This window comes from Stegodyphus dumicola, chromosome 2 (assembly GCF_044657685.1).
Source record: "Stegodyphus dumicola isolate Sdum_Otavi_A_Nest chromosome 2, ASM4465768v1".
Classification (NCBI taxonomy): domain Eukaryota; kingdom Metazoa; phylum Arthropoda; class Arachnida; order Araneae; family Eresidae; genus Stegodyphus; species Stegodyphus dumicola.
This window is the reverse complement of record NC_140769.1, coordinates 159,655,872-159,683,315: the sequence shown is the minus strand read 5'-3', so window position 1 is coordinate 159,683,315 and position 27,444 is coordinate 159,655,872. Positions and strand designations below refer to the sequence as shown.

General features: G+C 30.7%; 1 protein-coding gene across 1 annotated transcript in view; it reads right to left on the bottom strand.

The window, feature by feature from the left end:
* Positions 1 to 2,323: 2,323 nt before the first annotated feature.
* CaBP1 (Protein disulfide-isomerase A6 homolog CaBP1) overlaps positions 2,324 to 27,444 on the bottom strand; it is a 50,423-nt gene continuing 25,302 nt past the window's right edge. Inside the window, exons 6-10 of the mRNA XM_035367688.2 lie at positions 25,623 to 25,772; positions 15,803 to 16,033; positions 13,373 to 13,458; positions 7,111 to 7,207; positions 2,324 to 2,606 (exon numbers count right to left, since the gene is read on the bottom strand). Coding sequence (XP_035223579.1) covers positions 2,526 to 2,606; positions 7,111 to 7,207; positions 13,373 to 13,458; positions 15,803 to 16,033; positions 25,623 to 25,772 — 645 coding nt within the window. The 3' untranslated portion in view covers positions 2,324 to 2,525. The remainder of the gene's footprint in view (positions 2,607 to 7,110; positions 7,208 to 13,372; positions 13,459 to 15,802; positions 16,034 to 25,622; positions 25,773 to 27,444) is intronic.

Genomic DNA, 27,444 nt, shown 5'->3' with positions numbered 1-27,444 from the left:
CAGGCGTTTTAAGTTTCATTATGTAAGAAAAATGAACATGTAAAAGATTAAATATCTTCATAAATGAATTTTCCTTCGCTATTCTAAAAACTGTAACCTCTCGCTGCACTGAGTCATGAATTAATTGTGGCAGACAAATTAATAGTAACACTAGCTAAGGAGATATCAGCCCGTATAAAAATATGTCAAGGAAATAACTGGTTCACCTCAATCGATTTAACGAAAGAAAGCGATCCGTATCTTACTTCTAAAGGAAAAATGATTTTGCATGAAGAGAACGGTCAGCTGAGCATCCTGGTCCAGAGTTTCGAATTACCAGAGCACAGAGGCGAACGACAACAAACCCAGAAGGGAAATGCCAGAACAGCCACAACCAAAATAGCAGGGGAAAACTTTTGCCGAAGAAACGGAGAACTCTTGCACAAAGGTATGTTATATCTGCAGTAATGCAACTCATTTAGCGTGAAACTGCATTGAGAGGATAAACTACGCAAGATGATCAAGTTGAAGAATTATTATGGTTATGATTATTTAAAGAAAGCGAAGCTGAGATTGCACATCCAGTCATATGTGTGTATAAGAAAGACAGAAGTGTTAAACTCTGTGTTCCTTATAAGCCATTAAACGTTGTTATGAGGACAGAAGATTTCCTGATGCAAAATGTAAACGATTTGATGTATTCCATTAGAAGAGCAAAGCTTAATAATGTTGACACTATCTCTATTACCTGTACACGACTGATGTACTATAGTCTTACTGATTATATGTCCCATCATGTTGTGACTGTGATTCTAGGCACCTTCAATTTTTAACTAATTCTTTTCATATTGGACTAAGTGGACATTTGGCATTCTGCGACTCTATGTGACTTGAATTAAGTGAACTATATTGAAATAAGTAACATTATATTTGACTAAAAACACCAAGTGGAGACTTAACACCATAATTTAACCACATAGCTTTAAATATATTATATTTAATATATTATTTTTATATATTGAATAAAAATACTTATCTTTTATATTTTACAGGTCCATTGTTTTCTTATCGAATATACTTATTTTGCTAAGTATATTTTAATTGAATTTTAATATGTTATACTTTGAATGGTTAGTGTTGGTCCAAAAGGAACAAAAGTGAGACAGTTTTAAATTGAAGCAATGTGAATTAATCTGTATTCATACACATAAACCCAATATCAGAATCATTTTGCCCAATACCAGGAACTGTTTCTCTTGTTTATAGTATTACAAAGCAAATTATTCAGAACACATAAATCACTGCATTTTTATCCTTTTATGATTTGCTTAATATTCAAGATAAAATAAGAAAAAATAATTTTTGTATTTATTAATATTATATTTTAACACAATGAGTAAACTTGTTACCCATTCTTTGATGTTCGTCCTCTTCCCTTTTACAAACATAGAAACAATTTTGAAACAATTCAAAACAATAACATCTACAAAAATATTCATTTTGCTGTTATTAAAGGTCTTGATCTTAATTATAAAATTGTTAGCTGATCCAATAATTAGCAAAATATCGACTACTGAATTTTTAAGGTAACTGAGCAAATTAAATACCTTTAGAACGTTTTTGTTTTTGGGAAGTACATAAAAATGAACATGTATAAACATTCAGAACTCACTTTTGTATACGTGTGTAAAAATGACCAATTAAAGTGCAAATATAGTTGTTAATTCTATGCATCTATTAAGAGTACTATTAAATCATTAGCAAATATCTACTTAAACCCTAGAACTTGAGAATTTTAATTAATAATTAATAAAAATTGTACTGTATTGAAAGTATTAATAAAAATGTTAGATTTTATATTTCTAAAAGAATCAGTTAAAGGATATTATAGTTCAAAATTTAATTTTAAAGCAGTAACATTCAAACAAGTTTTGCAAAAATGACATGTATACTCAAATGATTTCATATATGTTATATCCCAAGAAGAATTAAGTACATTTATTGAAAAATGAAATTTTATTTTGATCTCCAAAATATAACCAACAAAACAAATTTTTGAATTAGTTACAAGCTAGATTTCAAAAACAATTTATTACCATACCCCTGGAAAAAAAATGCAAGATTTGAAAAATTTTCCCACTTACAGATTTACCCTTACAAGGAAAGATTTTAAGATAGCTCAAAATACCAATGCTACCCTTAAAAATAAGACAAAATAGAAATAATAATGAAAACGACTAGTAGGAATCTTTGTTCATTGAACATATCTGTTAGTTTTCTCCTTTTTTCAAGTTTTCTAGGTAACTCTTTAATCACAAGTACTTTTTTGATTGAAATTCAAAAAAACAATTCTGAAGTTTTATTAAGTCCTTTAAAAGCATCGGCTGAATCTGTACAATTAAAATAAGGTATATTCTTTGAGGTTAAACATAATTCAGTATTTGAGAACCTGATGACAGTATTATGGCAGCATTATGAGAAATGTATTAATGAAGAACTTTATACAAGATGTAGCATAGTCTAATTTGAAACAACCTAGTTTTATTTCATAATTCTGTTTTCTCTCTGGTGGTTTCATCTTCTGGAAGATCAACATCACTAAGATCAATATCCTCTTCAACTGGCAACTAAAAGAAAAAATAAAATAAAAATAAGAATAAAGATTCTTTATAAATGATAAATTAGCAAATGCAAAGTTCAACATATAATGCAGAAGAAAGTAGTTTAAAATAAAAGACTATTAATATGATTTATTGATACATTGAATAAAATGGCGAAAATAGGAAAAAGTAGTACACAATCAGAAATAATTTCCCTGACATTTAATATTAATATAAATGATGTTGTAAAGTTGGATTAAAGCATTAGTGAAAAAATATTTACCTGCCAATAAAGAATGCTTCAAAGTAAATTCATATTTACAAAGCTTATAGGTTACTCTTGATTAGACTACCATTTTGCATCAAGTTTTAAATCACAAGTCCATTATCTTTTACTAATAATAAGGAACCTGCATGTTTATTTTCCACATAGTACAGTAGTACTTACAGTCACAAAATTTGGAACAAATATAATCCTTCAATCAAAAATGCACATCAAAGCCTAAATTTTGAATTTTAGTTATTTTATATTTTGCACAAAGGTTAATGAAATTTTGAATAACAATGTCAGTGATTTTAAAAACAATGTGATGCCACTTGGCATAACATAAGGTATTTCAAACTGAATTATAATTACTGATTTAAAAGAAATGTACTAACTCTCAGCAAAGCTTAAGAAATTTATCTCTGAAGCTTAATGTGCTACCACAGGCCAAAATAAAATATTTTAATCTTCCATGTGCCACTATGTTGCTATTCAACAAAGTGCAAAAAATTTAGTTTTTATTTCCAATTTAATCTGCCTATTATTAAAAAACTATTCAGCAATTCTTCATCTCTATTATTAATTACTTACTGGACCCATGAAATTACACTAGCTGGATGCATTTCATATTATATACACATACACAAATATATACATGTAAGAAAAATAAAAAATATGTAAAAGATTAGATTAGCAGCATAAAATTAATTTTCGTTCTCTATTCTAAAAATAGTAACCTCTATTTGGACTGTGTCATTTACAGATGAATTCATGTCACATGACTTACATAATTCTGGTGCTGTAAATGGAACTAAAATTCAAGCAGCCAATAGTAATTTTATAGCAATATTAACTATCCTATCAAAATGCACTGAAAACTGAAACTAACTCAGTCTGAATTAAGATTTTACTCTGAATGTAACACGCTGTAACACACTAGCTGAACTATGGTTTGTCTGCTTCTTCCTTTTTTTTTTTTTTTTAAACATCCAATTTATCTAAAATGTAAGCATTTTCGAATAGACACAAGTAATGCACCAACTTGATTGTGGCCGCAACATGTTTGCTGAAATAATATTTAATCTGCCTTCACCTCCAATGTTTATTTTGGTCTACATTTATATGTACATGCAATGTAATTACAACTATTATTATACAAGGTGTCTCAAAAGGTCATTGCCAATTCATGCTGGTCTATCATACCAAGACAAACAAGATTTTACATAGTGCCAAAAATGCAAACGACGACCGATAGAAGGCAATGTCGAAAGAGGTTAATATGACATAAATAAAAGAACAATGTTAAATCACAGAAGATGTTCAAAATTCCTTCCATTTGCCAAATTGCATACTTCACAACGGCAACACATGGATTCATGGACACGTGCCACCGCTTCTACGATTCTGGCAATGGGATTCATGTCCGATATTATGATCATCTCACATCATGGACTTCATGTATCACCACAGGCATAAATCGAGGAGTCAGGTTGGGGCACGCATTGCAGTGGCCATGCAACTGGTTCACCTTTACCAATCCAGTGATCAAGATATGTCCTGCTGAGGTATTCTCACAGAGTGCTGCTAAAATGTGCAGCTGCTCCATCATGCTGAAACCAAATGTTTCGGCATATAGTTGCTGGAATGTCAACCATCAGATCCGTCAAAACTCTTTCCACAAATTGTCCCTAAAGAACTGAGTTAGTAAACCAATTCATCCTTTTCCTACAATGTCCTCATCTGAAATGATCACACTTCTCACTCTCCGATAACCTGCGAACACTGCTTTCTAGTGGTTGCCGTTCACATGACACAAGTTCCTACATAAATCCTGTTTGTCACAGTATGATAGACGAGCATGTTAAGTTTGGCAACGACCTTTTGACACACCCTGTATAACAGTTTAAACTATATAATTATATTTCTTTTGTTTGAATTCCTTCATAACTTATGCATTTTAACTGATTCTTCTCTAGTTTCTACCTGCAGTTTTTTAAATGCATTTTGTTAGTCAGTCCCTTTGATCGTAGCAGGAAATTTACTTTCTGTATTTGAAAACTAATTTAGAACATGTTTAAAAATTATAAATTTTTTTTGCAAGCTTAAAGGATTCATTCAGATATGGGAAAAGGATGAAATAAAACTGGATCAAATTATTGCATATTTTTTATAGGAGAAAGTTAATTCGCCTTGTGAAGTCAACTTTCTTCAAAGAAATCGACGACAATTTATTTTAATTTCCTTGAGATTTTTATTATTTTAATTTTTATTTATTTTTGTATTTTGAGTTTTAAGACTTTAGACTTCTAGGTCTATTATATGTTTAATAGCTTTAGATAAATCTTTTTAAATATTAATTTTAAATAGGTTCAATTACAATAGTTCTATTTCCTAGAAGAAATCATAAATGAGAAATTATTCATTGAATTTAACTACATATATTTCTTTTTCTTTTAAAATTTTTTATAATAACCATTTTAAGTGACTGGCCACAAAAACAGATAGTATAATAACCAATTAAAAAAGTAAAAGCCAAGTTAGTGCTGCTAAATATTGCTTTTGGACAAATTAGAACAGCACTAAACAGATTAGAAATGTTACACAGATAGTAAAGCACAAAGTATTGCAGGTAAGTATTGTTGTAAATACTTTAATTCATTTTTATTGTATTTTTGATTTTTTGTATTGTTGCAATATTTTGTATTGTTTTATTTATTTTATGGGTTATTTTGTGTTTAATCCAATTTGTGGCTACATGTCTTGTGTTTAAGTACTTATTTGTTGCATAGAATAGATTTTTTAATGAGTGCAATGGCTTTGGAATAGTAAAATTAGCTCAATTAGAACATGAAATATAGGCAATTCATTCCTGTGGGGCCTTGGTCAAATTTAGCAATTCAATGTCAACTTAGTGGCTTTCTTGAAGATTTGTGAAAACACATTTTCAAAGTCTTATGATTGATTCCTTCAGAAGTTTCCAGAGCACATGCTGCAGGGTATAAACAGGGGCCAGACAGCTACGGAGTTCAACTGCGAATTCGTTGCATATCAGCTACAAGATTTAGCCATTAGCTGAACAATGAGTTAGGAGAAAGATACAAGGAACTTTACGATTTATTTTGTGTGCTAAGGAGGAATTGCCGAATATCTGCATTCTGAGTTATTTCCAGCTGTTTTTATGTTGTATGTGCTATTTATTTTGTTAACTTTACCAATTATTCCTTTCTTTCTGCTTATCTGGACTCATAATTTAAAGAAACGTCAATGATCCCATAGCTTGCAATAATATACAGAGTACACAGAATTAAATGTTGTTCCTTTGCATTGAATTCATAATAATTACTGCTGAAATAGCATGGGTGTAATAAAGAAAAATTCATGGAAATAAAATCACCTTTCAGTTATAAAAAGATACTGCTTGCCAAGAAGCATAAATTTTATATGCATATTCACATAATTGATTTGAAAAGTATTTATTCTTTAAACCTAAGATGTGACAATTCTAGCCAATCAATGCATGATTATTACAAAGCAACATATTTTCAATGAGTCAGGCAAATCTACTGTTTATGAGATGGCTGCATTAATTTTTAAATTACAAATCAACCTTAAAAATTTTCAACTAGAAATATGAAATTAGAAATTTTAGCATCTATATGAATGAGAAATAGCATCTGACAATAATAATTTTAATCTTTCTAATACGAAAAGGAATACAAAAATTTACATTTTTACAAGAAGAAAAGAAAAACTACAGAGGAAAAAAGAGGAGAAAGATTACATCTCTAGTATATAAGCTGTGCAACCAAGAAGCAACAGCAAAGAAAAATTAAGCTTCAAATCCCATTTTATAATAAAAATGGTCTAAAATTTCAAAGAAAACATTCAGCACATTTTAAACATTGTCATGCGCACAATTTCAATACCTAAAATTATGCACGATATTCCAACATAACGTAAATGGTTTAAAAAATGTCCAAATTACCAATTAAATTCATTTTTATGATATAAATGAAGTAAAACATCAAAAATACCAAAATTAATTTATAAACCATAATAACAAGATAAGGGTACAAATAATTCCTTTATGCCATCAATGAAACTTTAAATTCAGTTCTGTTCTAATTTACATATTCATTTAAACTTCAATTATTTAAAAGAGACAAATATACTTAAACCAACATACATTTTACATAATAATAATAATAATAATAATAATAATAATAATAATAATAATAATAATAATAATAAAACTTTTTTCTTTACCTCTCCATCTTTACCGTCCCATGCCTCTGTTTCTAAAATTTCTGGAAGTTTAGCACCTTTAATAGGTGAACTGCTACCTCTTCCTACTGAAACAGTTCTAAAAAATAACAAAATATGAATAAATTTAATATTTAACATGGTAAAGAAATTTTTAGTTGGTAATTTTAAATAATAGAAAGATTGGTATTCTCAATTATCTGCTCAACCCCCTAAAGGAACGTGCCAAGTGTTTTCGGCACCGTCATGTGAAATACTTATGGGTGCCTTTTCTTTACTCTCTACATTAGTGAGCCAAAATGATTGTTCACTCCCCCACAGCTGAACGTTGAAATTTATGAAAAAATCTTTAGATTTGTTAGTACTGAAATTTATGAAAATATCTTTAGATTTGTTAGTACTGGTATGCATTTTTTTGAATCTGAGGCAAACAATAAGTGCCCATACAAAAAATATAAAAATTTTTATTGGATAATGAAACTAGAGTAACAAAAGAAAAAACAGCGTTAAAGTTATAAAATGTTATTCCAAATCATTATCTAAAAAGCAAAAGGTCAAATAAAATATATCTAGATTGCCAGTGTTTTTAAATAGATATACATGATGAAAAACAACAGAAATATCTTATAGAAATTTAAATTTTTTTAGCTTTACTTCTGGCAACTTTATTAGATTTTCAATATCTAGATGCTTTAAAAAGTCAGACTCTATAGAAAGGATAGCAAGATTTTTCTAAATGCTCCTGACTCATTCTAGATCATAAGCAATCCTTAATTTAATTCAGAAAATGATCTCTCAGCTGTAGCTACAGAAATTGGCATAGTTAACAGTAAATGTAATGCAACTGTAATATCTGGCAATGAATGGTTAAGTTATTTATTGTAACATAATAGAGTGTTTCTACTACAGACATTACATTTTTGTCTCAATTTTGCAGAAATGGTAATTAATGTAAAAGTTTTGTTCCATCTACATCTTTTTCCTTTTAATTTTTGTTAGTTAAAGCTACTACTTAAAGTTTTTTACAAAAAATAAATTGATCTTGGTCAGAATACTTGCCAGAGTCCTCAATATTCCCCAAAAATTTGAAAACATCAGAATGAGTGGATAACAGCTGAAAATCTTTCATTTACAGATGAAAGAGTAATATCTAGCATTGTGAAAAAACAACCAACTTTGAATTTTGATTCTTAGTTCAAATTTTCTAAGCTGCACTTTTGTAAGAAAATTTTTTTAAAAAATTTTTTCATGGCCTTAAAATTTCTAAACACTTGAATTTCACATCTACTTCTAAGCAAGATGATAATTAATTGGCATCTATGAGCATGTCAATGAAGCTATTATCTAACAAATATTCCTTTAAAAAGGTATCCAGGTTGTTGAAATCTGAAGCCTGTGAAACAGTACAAGTTTCACAGGCAATACAGTTCGCAAGCCTGCGAAATATTGAATTTTTTAGTTTGCAGGATCTTGGTAACAACATCAACTTTACTTAATATCTTGTACCACTAGTACGAATATCTAATATACATAGAAACTCGTAATTTTTAATTTCTTTTAACTAAGAAAGCAGCGAGATGTTTTGTAGTGTTATCAAAATTATTTCCAAACAATATTTCACAAAAAAGCATCATAAATTTCACCTAACTGGAATCTTATAGAGCTTACTGCATAAATTCTGCTAGACCATCAGGTATTTGACAAAGGTTTTAACATTAAATTTCAAATGTTACTTATCAACACAGACCACCGATTAGTTGAGGTACGGGGGGGGGGGGGGAAGAGCTCCTGAACAGTTGGGGAAAAAAAAAAAAAAATGCTAAACATATTGGATTTCACAGTGTTCTTTTACACGACAACGTTCAAACTGACAACTGTTGTTGTTGACAAACTGACAACGTTCAAACAAACAACAAACACGACAACGTTCTTTTACACGACAACGTTACAGTAGAGCACAAATACTTCTCATGAATTAATGTTCAAAATTCTTTTTCATACACCTTTATGTTTACCCTTCATATTCGAACCACGGTCCTAGGCTTATCTGCACATTTTATAAATATCTTGTAGAGATTTATTTTAGTTTTCTAATAGTTATTTTTATTTTGAAACAAGAACAATTTGATTCTTCCGTTACTTGTTTCCCACTTACAATTCCCTACCAGAACAAGTTTTTAGGACAGGCTAGTAGAGCATTAAGACACATGTTCTGCCTTCTGGTCTTGTTGTTGCTAAAAGTGTACTAATTTCAATACAATTTGGCCGTATTGTTGCGTGCATGCTCATATTCACCGGTGATCATTATTAAGGGCCAACTCTATTAGTTATTTCTGTGCAACTTTGGCTGGTTTTAGTTTAATTAGTATTAGACTAGTTTGTTACTTTCTATCTTGAGTTTAAGCTCAGGTGGAGGCTTACTGAAGCCTGCGAACGGGCCATCTGTGAATCATTGGAATTGAAATGAAGGCTAAATTTAACCCTTCTTTGGACTTATTACTGAATAGGAACTCTGCAATTTCTGAACCAAGAAACAGGCAACCATTTGCTTTGATAAGCTTCTTCTGCGAACAACTTTTATTGGATATGGCTCGTCTTGGAACCATACAGTCTTCTGCTGACCATACAGCCGCATACAATATTCTGCTATTTTGTTTCAGCTCATGTGCATAGATCCATGATTCACCACCTGTGCAGATGTTATACACAGCCTTTGATGCACCTTGAACGTATTTTTACATTTTCTTGCACCAACTGACACAAGCTTTCTTTTGAGCATTTGTCAGATTATGTCGGATCCAGTGCGAACAAATTTTTTATGGTCAAATTTTTATGTAATATCTTATTGATGCTTGCCATACTAATGTTCAAAGATGCCTCAATCTCAAGGTATGTCACATGACGATCTTGCTTTATCAGCTCATACACAGCATTGATATTTTCTGGTACAACAACTGATTTTGGATGATCTTCATGGAATTCATCATGGAGCGAACATCGACCATGATTAAATTTATTATACCAGTTTTTTACAGTGTTGTAGGATGGTGCTTTATCACTGCAGAAAGAACAGAGTTCATCGAAGCACTCATCTTGATAATTCAAATAATAATACTGATAATCTTGATAAAGTTATGAAAAATAATCGCACGAAACAGTTCATGAGTCAGTTCCATATTTTGCCAGAGATTAATTTTTCAATTTACTGTAAACAACACAAATCATGCTAAAATGGCAAAATGTTCTGAAGAAGTTATGGTTAAAAATATCAAACTTTAGATTGGAATTGCCTTCAGTCGACAAGAAACACTTACTGTTGCCAAGGCCAGAAATAGAAATAGCAACCTTCGTATATCCAAATTGTTTTTTATTAATTTTTTGCATCTCCTACTGTACTGGGCTGTAAATCATGTTAAGGCAGCTCTCTGAAGCAGCCAGGTAATGAATAGTCCAAAACTTGGAGTTAATCTCCTACTTATGCAACTAGTAACATATTGCTATAACCACACAGTTTTTATTCAACATTTCTGCAATCTCTTTCTATAAATGAATATTGCATTTCTTTTAAAGCTGACAGTTTATTGCATGGATGAGGGGATTTTCATATTAAAATTCATATTCTCTCACAAAGGAAGTTGACAGAAAACTATGATAGGTGTTTAATAGTATTAAGATGCTAGATTCAAACTACTTTAGAAAGGGAAGTGATTCACTAAAACAGAAAATAAAGTCTGCAGATTTCACGGAATGAATGTTTTAATAAGCAGAAAGTACTGTTTGAAAACAAAATTTACAGTGTAAGGTTTTTTTAATTTTCCTCCTCTCTACACAAGATCACCCCCCCCCCATATTTTTAAATATCAGCTTAACAGAATTTCAAAAAATAAGCAGAATATAATTTTTTGCAAGTTTTTCATTTTTGCTATATTATTTACTATTTATCTTTACTATAAAATCATACTCATATTTTAATAAACTTACTACGGCATTAACTATACATATTAATAATTGACAGTACCAAAAATTTCCTCAAAAATTTTAAATCATCTAATGCCAAGGATGTTTACTCTAATAAGAGCTCACTAAAGCTCATGTCATTGAAATGCAATTGAATTTATCACTTAATTAAATGTTAATACTTTCTGTAGTTTATACAATTACAGTAAAATTTAATATATCTCTTTAAATTTTCTTATATATTAATATTTTCTTTATACTTTTAGTTCATATGCTTTACATAAATTCAGACACGGCCGGGTAATTAGAATTATTATAATCATTTGCTCATTATACCCAATATAATGCAATCATCTGGGCATTTAAAATTATGATGCAATACTTGTATATTTTAAAATGGCTAGGTAAAACATTTGCATGAATGTAAAATTCTTAGTTTTCAAATTCAAATGATAAATGTAAAGTTCTTCATTTTCAAACCCAATTTTTAGTAAACGTCAATAAAAACTAATACACCTCTCCTATTTGTGACAGCAATTACAGCTTAGTATTTACAAAAGACAAAGCCTGCCCCATTTATTTATATAATGGCTATAAAACTTTTGAAATTATAATCAAGTTTAAAAATTAATAATAAAAAATCAGAAAGCTTTCAGATTTTACATTACACCAAAAGGGGCTTTTTTTTTTTTTTTTTTTTTTTTTTTTTTTTTTTAACATTTTGTGTGTTACTTTTATTTAAGAAATATCATGTTCTTTGCACTTAAACCATAAAATTCAATTCACCATCAAAATCGCAAAATAATTTTTAAATGAGCAAAACTTTAGAATTTCCGATACACAGTCTTGCACACTGGAGATAAAAGTTTTTTTTCCCCGTAAAGTGTTGCCATTGTTTGCTTTAAAATTGCTCAGTTTGTTAAATCAAAAATTCATTAAAGTGTTACAAAATATGAAATTGTTAATAAAACAAATTTTGGTATTATTCAATTTCGAGGGCCGTAAAAAAATTGCAGCGAAAATGTATGCGCAAAAGCGCCAAACCTAGCAAACGTGCCCATTTAACAGCGCGCCAAATATAACGTACGCGCTGATTTCAGATTGTGTGAGTTTATATAGTTCTATATTTCTTAAGATGCCATTGAAACACTAGTTTACTTTTTAAACCCTTTTTTCATATCCTATGGATTTAACAATTTGGGAATTGCACATGATGAAAAGTCGACAATAGAATTTTGGGTAAAGTGGCAGAATCACCCACTGCTTGACGCGTTTTTAAGAATTGCACATACTCGGTATCCATGTGCACATCGACCTATTTTCACTTAAAAAAAAAAATCCTAGAATTGCACAAAAATGGCACTGCACACATCTTTGACTATCTATGAGCACATCGACCGATTTTCACTTAAAAAGTAAAAGAAAATTGACAAAAATGCAATTGTTTTTAACCCTTGTAAAAAGCGGCAAAAAATAAGTGAGCGATTCTGCACTTTACCGAGAATATTTTCAAAGAAAAGGCATCGTTCATTATAGAAAACTATGTTTGAACAACCGAGATGAAATTATGCTTTAGCGATAAATCGGTAGCGAAATAGCGATGCAGGCATTCATTCAGTTATGTTTAGCAATTTTTATATAAATTATAATGATCTGAAATAATTATTTACTCTCATGCTTCCATTCAGTCATGTTTAGCCTTTTTCATATAAATTATAATAATAAAAATGTATTATATGAAATTAACCTTTCATCTAAATTAAAACATCTTAAATTGTTATTTATTATTATACTTCCTTTCTTGCTGCAATTATTAGGGTTGCTACAACTATTTTTGACAGATATGGCATCAACAATAATTTGGCGATTTTTTATGGCCCTCAAAACCGAATAGTACCCAAATTTTAAATTCCTACTTTGGGCTTCCAGATGCCCATATTTGGGGGGAAGATTTCATTATTCAAAATCTGATGGCTCTGTGTAACGTTGTTTTATACCAATGCAAAAAACATACATATATTTATGCAGATTCTTCATTATTTAATTTCTTCAAATATAACACAGGGCGATAATACTTTGTGGCAACAGTTTGAAAAGTAAAACAACATTTATAGTGAACCAACACAAAATGACAAAACGAAATTAATAGTCATTCAGGGCAAATTGCCCCTTTGGACTAATAACAGCCTATTCCAATTGCAGATAACTCTTAAATAGTTGGAAATAAGTGCCAATTTAAAATATTCAATATTTTAAATAACTTATTTAAAAATAAAATAAATCTATAACTACATTGAATAAAAAATACCTGATGAATTCTGATATTCCATCATAACTGAAAGGTCCTCTGAGAATAGAAAATTTCATCTTCCTGGCATTCAACACAGCCATAGCCTAAAATATATATTGTTTCAATAGAAGTAATCAAAAATAAATATTAAACTGAACACTTATTAAATAATTTATTAATTAATATGCATCCACAAACTTAAAAGGAAAAGGGCAAACAAATATAATTTCCCCTTTTACAGATAATTTATTCATTACACTTAAATTAATATCAGTCTTCCTTTACAAATAATTAATATTTAGTTCAGTTATCTGACTATTGCAAAGTACATGAGGGTATCTGATGAAGTGGAGGAATACTTTTGTTGAAGACCTTCTAATGGAAACAGGCTTTTATGTTATGCATAAGAAAATAATGAAACCAACCATGCAGCCATCCTATTAGTCCGAGTGAACCTAAGTTGAAATACTGCTATTCATCAATCAAAATATCTTGAAAGGGTTAATTTCACTTTTACTTTGAAGTACATTTACAGCTTTTAAATGTATATTACACACTATTTAGGCAACATATATTACACAAAGAATTCAAGTACTACCTGCACAAAAATGAATACCTTCATGTATTCAACATTTTGTTAAACATCATACCAGGCTCATATTCACATTATAGGCCAGTGGTCTTTAAACTTTGCAAACTCGTGAACCCTTACAACTATAAGTTTTTTTTTTTTTGGGGGGGGGGGGAACCCCTTCACAATCTTTTAGAAATGCATCTCAAAATATTTAAAATAGATCAATCAGTATGTTACAAGTACTTTCGCAAAGACAATACAATAGTAAGGCATTTTTAATTAAAAAATTTTATTATAAAAAATGTAATTTACTCATTTACAACATTAATTTGTGACCTAAGTGTCACATACTTATGCAGTATATTTGACGACAGGGGTGCACTTGCTCCTTTTTTAATATATATATATATATACACACACACACACACACACACACACACACACAAACTGTTAAAGTCTAGTTCTACTAATATTACCTGTATTAAGATTTCACATCCAGCATTTAATTTTTTTCTATATTTTGTTTTTATTGCCATATACAGGGTGAAATATTTTTTGCTTAAATACATTGTTCTGAATAGGCATTAAAATGCTTATAGCTGTGAGAGAAACTTCTGGGTATTCTGCAAATCTATCTAAAAAACTGACTAATTTTTAAAGGTAACTGAATGTATCTTTATGTATTTTTAAATTATGAACACTAGTTAACTAGTACAAGTGCTTTATAATTTTCTTTTCACTTGCGGAACCCCGGGATTTCATGAAACACAGTTCAAAACTACTGTCAAGGAGTAAACAAAAGCATGAAAATCATACAACTAAACCATTCTATATTAACAGCATAAAACTATCGGCATTTCACAGCTTTAGCTACTCAGCCATGAGAACATAACTAATGTAATTGCTATAAATGACAACTATTTATTTTAATCATTCTTCATTAATTTAATCCCTGTTACTGTGAAATTAAGGAAAAAAGGAAATGTCCAAAATGCAATCAATTGCAATTTATGGTTTTGAAAGCTATCGTCAAACTAAGATGAAAATTCATCAACGTTTTCTTTTCATTGATTTAATCCCTTAATAAGCACATTTGAATGAACCTCATATTGCCAGAAATGTGAATCATTATTTTGTTACAGCCATATTCACTGAGCACTTTTGCTTTGCCACATTTCATTAGTGCCAGGCATTGTCAGCTTAATTTGAAGTTCTTCCGTGGTGATAATTGTGCTTATGACCATTTGTTGTACAGTTATATTTTCCATCTAATCTTTTTTTTTTTTTTTTTTTTTTAACAGCAATGGATTTTATGAATTGGATATTTCCAAGAGATGAGTAACTGTTATTCTGTTTCTTTAATAAAGATAATCTTTGGAATGATTATACTTTAATAACCACCACATGGAATTAATATGATGAGACACTGAAATGGCTGTGCAGACTTCATTGATGCTGGGAATAATGAAGATGTCCAAACACAAATTGAGTTTCTTGAATTGCAGTTTCCTTTCATCACTGCCACATTATTTGTTTAGTTGTGGTGTTGGTAATTACCATTACCAAAACTTACTTTAAGTACTGAATCAATTTCAAAAGCATGAAAAAGCAGCCTGGAATACCATAGAAACAATTGCCGCAACTTAGGCTGGATCTCCACTAACTTTCACAACTGATGGGATAATACACAAGTACATAAAAAATAATACATGCTGCAGAGCACATTATTTGCTCCTACATGCATAGTAGTTAAGAACATATATTTATTACAATTATTTATTAGGTTTAGAAAAATTGTATATGTAATATAATTTTTTTACTTCAAAATTCTTTGAATGTTAGCTAAGTCAATGAAGTTAAAAGCGCTAACTTACCGGATAACCAAAACCTCCAATACCCAAAGCATCTTCTAACTGTGGTTGGGCTAAAGCTTCTGCCCAAACCCATCCCCACAAATTTTTCCTATAACGATTACCAACCTTCTTTAAAATATCAATGTATTCATTTCTGCATGCAGATTGACAATCTAATATGTGAGGCAATATACTAATGACACACAAGGGATGATTCTCACAAGCATCTTTCAGGACTGAAGCATCAGTTACCTTAAATAGAAAGAAAATTTAATTATATAAGATTAAGTTTATAATAAGTTTCAGTTATAACAATTAAATTCAATGATTAAAAAACACTTAAGAATATCATTTTCCTAACTACTTCCCATGCCCTTTAGTATTTTCTATCCCCTACATTTTCAAAATCCTAGGTTGGCAGAAAATTAACTTTCTAATAGAAAATTAATCATATACTTCATTAGTAAAGACTTCAATAACAAAATGTTTACAAATATCAAGTCAAATACCTTTATATCAGATAAAATTCTTGGTGAACAGCATATACTGCCAAGCATAACATGAAAAAGCATAGTATCGCTATCACAGAAAATAGCTAACATGAGAAAGCATTTATTCTCATAGTTATTATGCTTTTTGACATTAGTAGTATCTACTATTCCATTGTGGTATTACAGTAAGAACTAATTGCAAAATTTATTTTAAAAAATGAACATTATGCATAAATTAGAGGCTACACAACAATATACTCAATAAATACATGGGACTTGTAAATCATTTGCAGTTGCATAAAATGTAACTTTTTTGAAAAAAAAAAAAAAATTTTTTTTGGAGGTATTAATAAAACCCATTCATAATGCTAAAATTTCTCTGTAATTCAGAATTCTTCATACATATTTTATCTATTAAAATCAAGCTACATTTTCCTTTCTAGTACAATCATATTAATTAAAATAATGAAATTCATGAAATTAGTATCAAAAGTAAAGACATGTTATTGAGACTGAGCAAATGCCAATTTTCAAATCTAATTTTGAACATTACACATCTTTTTGTTGTATTCCTTTGTTTTTTTAAGATAATCTTTTCATTTATTTACATTACAAATTTTTAATGACTTCTAATAAAACATATATATTTTGTAAAATTATAAATATATTTTTAATATTAAAGCTGAAAAACCTATTTAATACATTGAACAATAACAACAAGATACATCACTTTCTTATTATCTGCACTCGTGCTCAACAGTTTTCAACTATTTGAAAGTTCGTGAAGACTTTGCGAATATAGAGATTATTTGTGAACTTATTAACAACTTTAGAGAGAAACATTTGTCTGGTTATCACTACATCTATTTCAATGATGCACTGAATGCCACCTATTTTTTCCAACAAAAGATACACACATTTTTTTGCTTCTTTGCACAGTTTTTCTCCTAAAGTGCACAGAAATTTGTTTTTCCTAAAACCTATCAGAGAAATGTACAAATTCAGCTTTGTACATTAGCTACACTCATGATCACGTTTAAGAGCAGTTGAAACTTTGATGTACACTCTTGTAATGAAAATGAAAGACAGCAAACTCCATAGTTACATTATGATTCATTACAACACAAATGTATTCAATATAAAAAGCAATACCAGACAGAAAAATGACTGCTGAATTCAAAAGTACTCAAACATATCCATGCTACACATACAATCTGGGTTGCCCCACATAAATACTCTTTAAAATCTCAAAAATATTTTAATACTGTAAAAAGATGTTTATACTTTAGTACACAACAGATTTACAGCATAGTTTGATACCTAACTCCAAGATACCCACAGAAACTTCAATTTATTACATATAACAAGAATGAACATTTATTCCCATGAAGGCAGGTAAAAGAAACCTAGCACAATTGAATCTAATAGATTATCTGCAATAACAACAGAATTTCTCCATTTAATAAAATCTAAAATCATGAAAATTGCAGACTATAGTTCTATAGCTCTTAATTAACATTAAATCTCATTAAAATTAATGTTTAATTACATGATAAGTAACTGTAAACTGTTCTTCATTTGACCCTTATATAAATATTACTGAATTGGATTGGATTGGATTATTGTAATTTGGCACAAAACCTATCAAGATTATCTGCACCAGACAAATGGTAACAATGCAATTAGTCATTTGTAAAAACTTCCAGCTTAGGTAAAAAGAGACAGATTACAATCTATGATAAAAGCTGATATCTTTTAAAAAACAGGTTAAAGTCTATTATAAAAGCCAATATCTTTTAAAAACAGAAACAAATTACGATGATGTGTTTTTCCAATTAAATTTCCTAAGTCCAGTTCTGAACAATTAAAATGTTTTTGGCGAAAATAATTAAAACTCTGGCATTCCACCAAGATATGATTGACTGTCAGATCTGCATTGCAGTTTGGGCAGCTGGGATTCTCTTCTCCCGTCAGAAGATACTCATGGGTCAGGCGACAATGGCCAATTCTCAGTCGAGTCAAGAGGACATCTTCCTTTCTATTAGCCATACATGGCCAGTATCCAATGGTGGGTTTTACATTTCTCAACTTGTTATATACAGGGTGATTATAATTAAAGTTTAAGTTTAAAAACGCTATAAAAAAAGAACCACTGATGAAAATGATGTGAAATCTGAAAGGAGTATTATTGAAGAAGGCGGAAAGCGTATGGCAGAAGAAAAAAATTTAGTTTCAAAAGTTAGCAACAGATGGCGCTGAAAGCGGCAGAATCACGACGAGAAACGAGAAATTATTCGTAAAACAACGGCTAAGGTGGAAGTTACACATTAAAACACATTGATAAATTAAAATTGTTGAATACTTTTATTTGCATGACTGTACATATCACATCGAAAGGGACAAATCGGTTTCAAGAGTTTTGCGGCGACATACCGCATAAGAACCATTCATCAAAGAAGTTCGGAACTGTCGCGAGACTGGCGCAAAACATGTTCAGTATGGTGTCCACCGTTGTGTGCAACAAGTTGAAAGCGAAAAACAGCATGTTCCACAACGGATCGCAGTGTCTCCGGGGTGATGTTCAGAATGTGTTGCGAAATGCGTGCCTTTAATTCCGCTGAATTTGCAATTGGAGCACGGAACACAACATCCTTCAGATATCCCCACATCCAGAAATCACACGGAGTAAGATCAGGCGATCGGGACGGCCAGGCTGTAAGGAAATGACGGCTGATAATTCGAGCATTTCCGAAATGGCGCCTCAGCAGCTGCTTCACGGGATGTGCAATGTGCGGAGGAGCGCCATCTTGCATAAAAATGATTTCATCCACGCTGTTGCAGAGCTGGAATCACGTGGTTGCGCAAAAGAGACGCATACCTCTGACCAGTGACGGTTGCGGTAACAGGACCGGAAGCACCCGTCTGCTCGAAAAAATATGGTTGTAGGATGAATGATGCCGTAAAACCACACCATACTGTGACCTTTTCAGGATGAAGTGGTACGGGGTGCGTTGCCAGTGGATTTTCTGTTGCCCATATTCGACAATGCTGGGTATTCATGTATCCTGTCAGATGGAAATGGGCTTCATCTTCATCTGTCCACAAAATTTTCCACGGCCATTCATTATCCACTTCCATGCGAGCCAGGAATTCTAACGCAAACGTCTCCCTAGCTGTCAGGTCAGATGGAAGCAACTCCTGCACATGGCCAATTTTGTACGGATAGCATTGCAGGATGTTTCGTACAATTTTCAGCACCGTGCTCGTAGGCCTGTCCAATGCTCGAGCAATTCCTCGTGCACTGCACGGTTGCACACCACCGGCCGACCCCTCCTGTAATGCTGTGGCCACTTCTTCAACTACCGTCGAATGCACTCGTTTTCTCCCTCTAACAGATTGCACATCAAACGAACCTGTCGTTTCGAATTTTTGCATCATTTTCTTTAGACCTACGATACTCATTAGACCAACGCCTTCTTTTATACCCTTCAGTGTCCTGAATTTTTGCAGAGCTACTCTTGCACAATCATCATTCTTGTAATACAACTTTACCAGCAGAGCGCAGTCCTGCAGTGAAACACCCATGGTGAACGTCTGAGACGCGAAATGAGGAACAGCCTGGTACCTGGCAGCTTTATAACACTGAAATTTAACTAACATTTTAATTTACGTCTTCTTCCGCTTGCAGCGCCATCTGTTGCTAACTTTTGAAACTAAATTTTTTCCTCTGCCATACGCTTTCCGCCTTCTTCAATAATATTCCTTTCAAATTTGACGTCATTTTCATGAGCGGTTCTTTTTTTATAGCGTTTTGAAACTTTAATTATAATCACCCTGTACTTTGTCATCCCATTGCTTCTGCCATTTGCTGAGAATTTTGCTTTTGACAAACCCTTTGATGTCTGCTAGTGGAATCTGAAGATTGTACATTGTGGTTCCCTTAATGGCAACGTGTCCTGGGATCCACAAATAAAGAATCTGGTATCCCCGAATTTTTAAAGAATGATTCAACTTCAGGATTCTGGTTGCAACTGGATGAGTACATTGAGCGTGATTTTCCAATGACATTAAGGCATTCATGGAATCTGTGTAGATAATAAATTTTATGTACTTTTGTTTTAAATATTACTGAAAAATATCAATAATAATAAAAGCAAAAAAGACAAAATTTCATTAAGCTGTTATTTAAAAAGAAAACATGTTCAAAATTAGCTCAGATTCTAGCCTCATCAAGAATGAGTCACTAACTTCCTTCATTTACTCAAGAAAGGAGGGAAAGTTTATTTTCTATAAGCAAGAATGAACTTTAAGAGTTTTCAACTTTTAAAAGATGCAAAAATTACATTTTTAGAGAATATTAAATACGGATTCAATCTCGTCTGTTTTTATATTATTTTCACTATTACGTGTATGGCAAATTTATGTTTTTGTAAGTACAATATAAATACAAATCACTTTCTCTTGAAACATCCACAACTACTAGGGCTGTTTACTGCAACCAAACAGTTCCAATCCTATAATTTTAGTCTAAAAGAACACAATTCAGATAATCCCATTAATGTATATGCATATCCCTTCTCCACACCAAAGAAAAATGCATATTTATATATCTTTCAGCAAAGTATGATTTATACCCCAAAAAGAAGTTATATATTTGATACAGAATTATGTATTACATTGTATCAAGTGCAATAACAGGCCAAAAGCAATTGGGATTATAGGTCATGAACTAAGACATTTTACTGATAATATATGCATCCAAGGAAAATATGAATCAATTCACCTAAGACATCATAAAATAAAAATTGAGCAGAAAAATCTCATGTGGGGGAGGGGGAACTCACAAAATTCCAATTAAAAACTTGCAAAAGAGCAATAGGAGGATTATATCAAAATCATAAACATGGTATTAAAGAATATTTGATTAAAAATAACTTTTATATAACTACAAATTAATTTCAGGGAAATTAGAACTAATTATTAGAAAGTTGTTAAATGGTAATAAAACTTGCCGAATCTCAGAAATTTCAGAGTTTATATACTTAATTTTGCAAGTAACTTAGAGATGCTTATTAAATATGAAAAAATGCAAATACATTTAAACTAATATTTCTCACAAAATTAGAATATAAACAGAATAACCAGTTTAATTTCCTCATACAGTTAAAAGTTGTAAATTTGGAAACCCAGAATCTGGACCTCAAAGCTACAAACTTTTTGCGCATGCGTTGCGTTGACATATTTTATAAAAGTAAGCTTGAACTTTCAATTATGTCAAATAGAATTTCCAATGCTAGAGCTGCCAAAGGATCTACAAAGCGAAAGCATATTTCGATGTCCATCAAACAAAAAGTGGAATTGATCCCTTATCTTCAGAGCAGATGTTTTTATTTCATTTGGCTTATAATTCCTTACTAAATGTAGTATTTCATCTCGATGTACTCCGTCTTTGATATGATTTAAATCAAATTCCTCGTCATTATAATTCGTTTCCGATACTGAAGAAAGTGACACAGAGGTTATTGAAAACGGAAAAATTTCGATTGACAAATTAGTCGGTATTCTCGACACAGCAATTATAGAACGTGAACAGTGGAACTTTGAACAAGAAATTATGTCTGTTTACAGAATTAAAGAGAAAGTATTATCACATAAAACGAAGCAACTTAAACAACTTACATTGAAAGAAATGTTTAATAAAGTAAACAAATAAATATTAAGCTTTTTTTTTTTGTAAATTGATACCCTTTAGATCATAATTGTTCTTTATTTCATAAATTACGGTTTCATATTTTTAATTTTATAATTTTTGCATGCCATCTTACCAGATTTCAACTGATGATCTATAATTCGGAAAAATCGATAATCCGGGATCGGCAAAGTCCCGACGAGTCCAAATTAACGAATTTTGACTGAATTACATTTTGCTAAGACACTGAAGAAATGGCTGATTCCATTTTATAAAATTTGAATGCCTTTATTCCTAATAAAAAAGATTGTTATATTTATATGAAGATGAACATTTTCTTCAGATAGTTACAAGTTATGTAAGCAACCCAAAACTTTTTATTATATTTATTACAATAAATATTTCGATTTATACAGATTGATATGAGCAATTAAAAAATTCTGTTGAATATGAAGACTACTTAAACAGCTATTATAAAAAAGAAAAAATGCACATAATGATATTTAGGGAGTCCAACTAGCGTAATTTTATCAAAGTATTTAATATTTCTAATTAGATTTCTCATGATTTAAATGCATTTTGTTATTTAAATAATGTTTTTTTTAATGCAGAAAAATATTTTAAGAACTGTATTTATTCCTTAAAATTGCTTAGTTTGTTATTCAGTAAATTACAGATTATATACAGGGTTCATAGCCACATTTTAGTTAAAAAAATAAGCACCTATAAGCACTTTTCAAGCACATTTTTAGAAAAAAAAATAAGCACCTGTCTAATTACATTATACACAACTGACCTAACCTTAAAAATTACACTTGTAATTTAAAATATGAGAAATGCAGTATTTATTAAAAGAGAATAAGCATTACCTCAACCATGGAAAATAATTACTTTTTTTAAAAAATTTTAAATAACAGTTCAATTTACAGAACTAGTTTACAGTGAGAGAAAAAAAAAAAAACTATGCCGAACTATATTACAAGATTTAATGATGAAACTTCAGTTCAAAATAGAGAAAATCAATAATAATAAGGCATATTTATTGTATTCGCTTAGAACCTAATAATAAATACAATTTATTTTTCCACTCATATTGATATTTAAACAATTTAAATCTAAATTCTGAATATTTTCTAAATTTTCATTGTATATCAGTTTTCCCTTAACAGATATTGCAAGCAAAGTAATGTAAGTAAAAAAGAGAACATTTCTGAAATCAGAAGACAGGAATTTGCTTAATGCAGTCATCCTTTAACAGTAAAAGCTTAACTAACCTGCGTACTTGGAAATTGGCGAATATTCTGACAGTCGAGTGTAACTTGAAAAAGAGGAGCGGAGCGCGGGGAGGGAATGCAGCCGCTCTTTAGATTTTTCCGCTAAATAAATGCTTTTGACATTTCGATATGTGCATCATACAAAAACAAACCAATGGAACTGAAAAATATTCTACTTAGCAAGCACAGTAAAACTCTTTTAAGTGTTCATAAACAAATCTCGGACAGAACATCAAAATTAATTATCTCTGCAAAATATCGCAAACGTTATTGCACAATACGTGTGCCGTAATTCTTCCCTACGTGATATTACGCAATCGGAATCAACAACTGCCGGTATTGGGAGAATAAAGAACTAAATAACTGGTGTTTTCCATTCTAATATTCAACAGACGGCGTTAAATTTCCGGAATAGAATCATTCTTCGCTTGGGTTGGTAGACTGCAGAACTTCTAGTCCTATTCAATCCAGTTTGGAAAGTTAAAAAAAAAAAAAAAAAAAAAAAAAAAGAGGGGGTTCGTTGCTGTTTTGCAGCGAAATGGGAGACCTTCGTACTATATAATGTATTGGCCAAAAAAATGAAATTATTTTGACTATTCGATTACTTTCCCTTTATTTAAGCCATTCCGAATATTATTCCTTAGAAAGCTAATCTGTGTTAAAACACAACCATTTTTGGAAATTTACTATACTTCAGCAGTTACTGCAACTATGTTATTATAAACATTCATACATATGCTCATAATATAAGCATAACAATCATAATAAACACAAATATGAACTGACCAAGCGGAAAGAGAATGCAAATTATTAAGATCTTGATAGAAATTCAAACGTGTGTAGTATTTGGGTGGGAGGAAAAGAATGCCGAATGTACCGGAATTTTCTACTGCTTTCGCAATTCTTTGACCAATAGAACGACATGCACCTGTCTGTACTCTTCGTGCACACCAAAGGTGGTGTTATGTTAATGCAGAGAAAGGGGAAAAAGCTATTTCCGGGAATACGATTCACCATTTGACATTCCATATTAGGAAGAAAAGTTGTTTATTTAGTTTCAGCTTTGGTACGGGGGAAAATTGCGCATTTAAAAAAAAAAAAAAAAAAAAAAAAAAAAAACACTAAAAACAAAACAATAAGGGCTTTAAAGAAAAAGTAAGCACCTATAAGGGCCTTTATATTTTATTTTCAAATATAAGGACTCATAAGCACTTATAAGGACCGCTACGAACCCTGTATATACCTTATGCTTAATGGCAGTATGCTTGCCATTGGAAGATAGAATATTTTAGTTTAGGCAGTAGCAACCAATTGCTCTTAATTAGCCCAGTTTGTTGATTAAAACTGAAAGAAGATCTTACATTTTGTCAAGTAGCAACAGTTTAGTCTTAAAAAAAAAAAAAAAAAAAAAAAAAAAAAACCCGAAAGGTTTAAGATTTTAAATTACGTCTAAAGAGGCTTTTTTTTAACATTTTGTGTGCTAACTTTATTAAATATCATGTTCTTTGCACTTAAACCACAAAATTAAGTTCAATAGCAATGTCGCAAAGTAATTTTAAAATGAGCATATCTTTAGGATTTCCGATACACAGTTCCAAGATAAACAGGTTTTTCCCTCCCGTAGAGTGTTGCCATTGCTTGCTTTTAAATCGTTGAGTTTGTTACTCAAAAATGCTTTAAAGTTTTACAAAATATGAAATCGATCATAAAACAAATTCAAATTTCAAATTTGATCTTACATGCCCATATTCGTAGGAGGATTACGTCATTCAAAATTCGATGGCTCTATGTACCGTTGTTTTATCACAATGTGAGAAATATACATACATTTATGCAGATTTTTTATTATCTAATTTCTTCAAACATAATGCAGGACTCTAACATTTGGTGGCAAAAGTTTGAAAAGTGAAACGGACATTTATAGTGATTCAATGCAAAATCGCAAAACGAAAACAATAGTTCTTCAGGGACAAAGCCCATTTGAACTAAAAAGTTTTATTTCATATCATGTTTATTAGTGGTAAAACTGTTCATTTTCATACCACTAAGTTTTTTAATAAAAAATGAAATAAATCAAAAACGAATTCAAAATTCGAGCTGCACATGTTCAGTTGGAAGACTGTGCATGTTTAAAATTTGATGGCCTAGGTTTTGCCATTTTCCTGCAGTGTGAGGAACATACAAACATATTTTTCATTATTTAGTAGTAAAGATAAATAATTACATTCTTTTTAAAATGTCTACTGAATTTTAAAATTTGTTTCATTTTCCATTTTATTAAAATTATACTAACTGCATCATTACATATAAAAAATCAACAAACAATTAAAAATAGATACAAAATTGGGATAGTACGAATAAAAATTCAAGACATTTTAAAATTTTACCTGCACTACTTCAGGAGGAGGTGTGAACTCTGCATGTTTTTCCAGTGCCCAGTTAATTATATCTTGAGCTGTTCTTCCACCATCATACTCTTCAGCAGTACCATCTTTGCTACCTTGAGGGAAGTATTTAATTGTGGGAAAGCCTTTAATCTAAAGTTGAAACAAATACATTAATTTAAAATTGACAAACCAGTTATGTTTTAAAATCTTGCATATCACCACAATATTAAAATTATGAATTAGAATTCTTTAAAGATACAGCATGTATTTAGCACGAGGGGATTGAGGTAAGAACTCGCAATATATACACATTGCAATGTGAAATAACAAAGCATCATAATTATTTATCAACAAAGTTACAGATACGAAAAAGGCACTTAACTATTAATTAGAGGTAGAAAGATTTCATGATATGATTGATGCTTAACCACCTCAGTGGCACAGCTTTTTAGATCTATTCATGAAATGTACAGACGAATTTTTAGAATGATTTAGATAAACAATTAAAGAAAACAATGTCTTTGAATAAAAATTTCTGGCAACAGCTTATTATTTAAAATAAAAAATATTACTTGTTACTTTTAAATTTATTCTTTCAAAAATGTCACATATAAACAAACTGTGGACTGAAGGATATGTTTCTGTGCTTTCCAAAGAGAAATATTCCTATTCCAGATTTCAGACACATTGTGAAATGCATGGTAAGAAAAAATCCACCACTGCAGAAATCAACAGAAAAATCTTTAAATACATCTGTAGCAACAATAAATAAAATTCTAAACCCAGATTTATGATTAAAAAAGCTAAAAAAAAAAAAATATTCACCAGCATTTGCTGAGGCCTGCGGCTCAACAAAGAACAATTTGCAGAACCCTGAATGAAAATTACTTAGCGGAAGATAAATGGAAATACATTGTGACAACTTGATGAAGCATGGGTTTACCTAAATGAGTGCAACAGAAAAAAGTCTAACTATTATCGTAAATGAAAAGAAAATGGAGAAACCTGGTACCATCAATGCAAAGAAAGTTTCAATAAGGAGCTTATGATTGTTGCAGGATTCTCTTATGAAAAATTTAAAATAAGAGTAGAAAATAACGTGAAAAATCACTCAAGATACTATCAAGAGAATATTTTATGACCCATATTTATAAAAGAAGTTTCATTTCTTTATCTCAGTTACTTTGAAAGAGTGAAATTTCATCAAAACAAAGCAGCAAGATATACTTTGAAAAGTACCACTGCATTCCTTGGGGGGGGGAAGACTGATAGAGTTATTGCATATATATCTTTTCACTATATCTCTGTGAAGTTTCCCGACATTTCATTAGTGGGCTATTCTGCCTTTGGTCTCTTAAATAGAGCTCTTTCTAAGCACAAATCCATTATGATTGATGAACTCTGAAAGGAGTGGAAGAAAAATGGAAATCAATAATACTGGAAACTTTATGAAAAGCCCTTCTTATAATGGAAAATTTCAATGCAGACTTAAAAACCAGAAAAAAGACTATCAGATTAAACATTTGAAAAAATACTCTTTACATTTTAAACATTAATTAAAAGGGCATCAAAATCGTTCTAAAGTTGCGGAACACCGTCTACAGCAGTGGTGCATAACCTTTGGACTCTCGCGAGCACATTTCCACAACATCAACATTTTTCTTAAACATATTTCCAGTCTTATGCGATATCTGAAATATTAATTTTGTGAAATGGGTTTGAGATGAATAATAATAGTGGTTGAACTTTATGGAAATCAGAGAAGCAGAGTTCAAACTTATTTTTCAGTGCATTTAGGTTTTTCCAGTATTTCTCTGTTTCA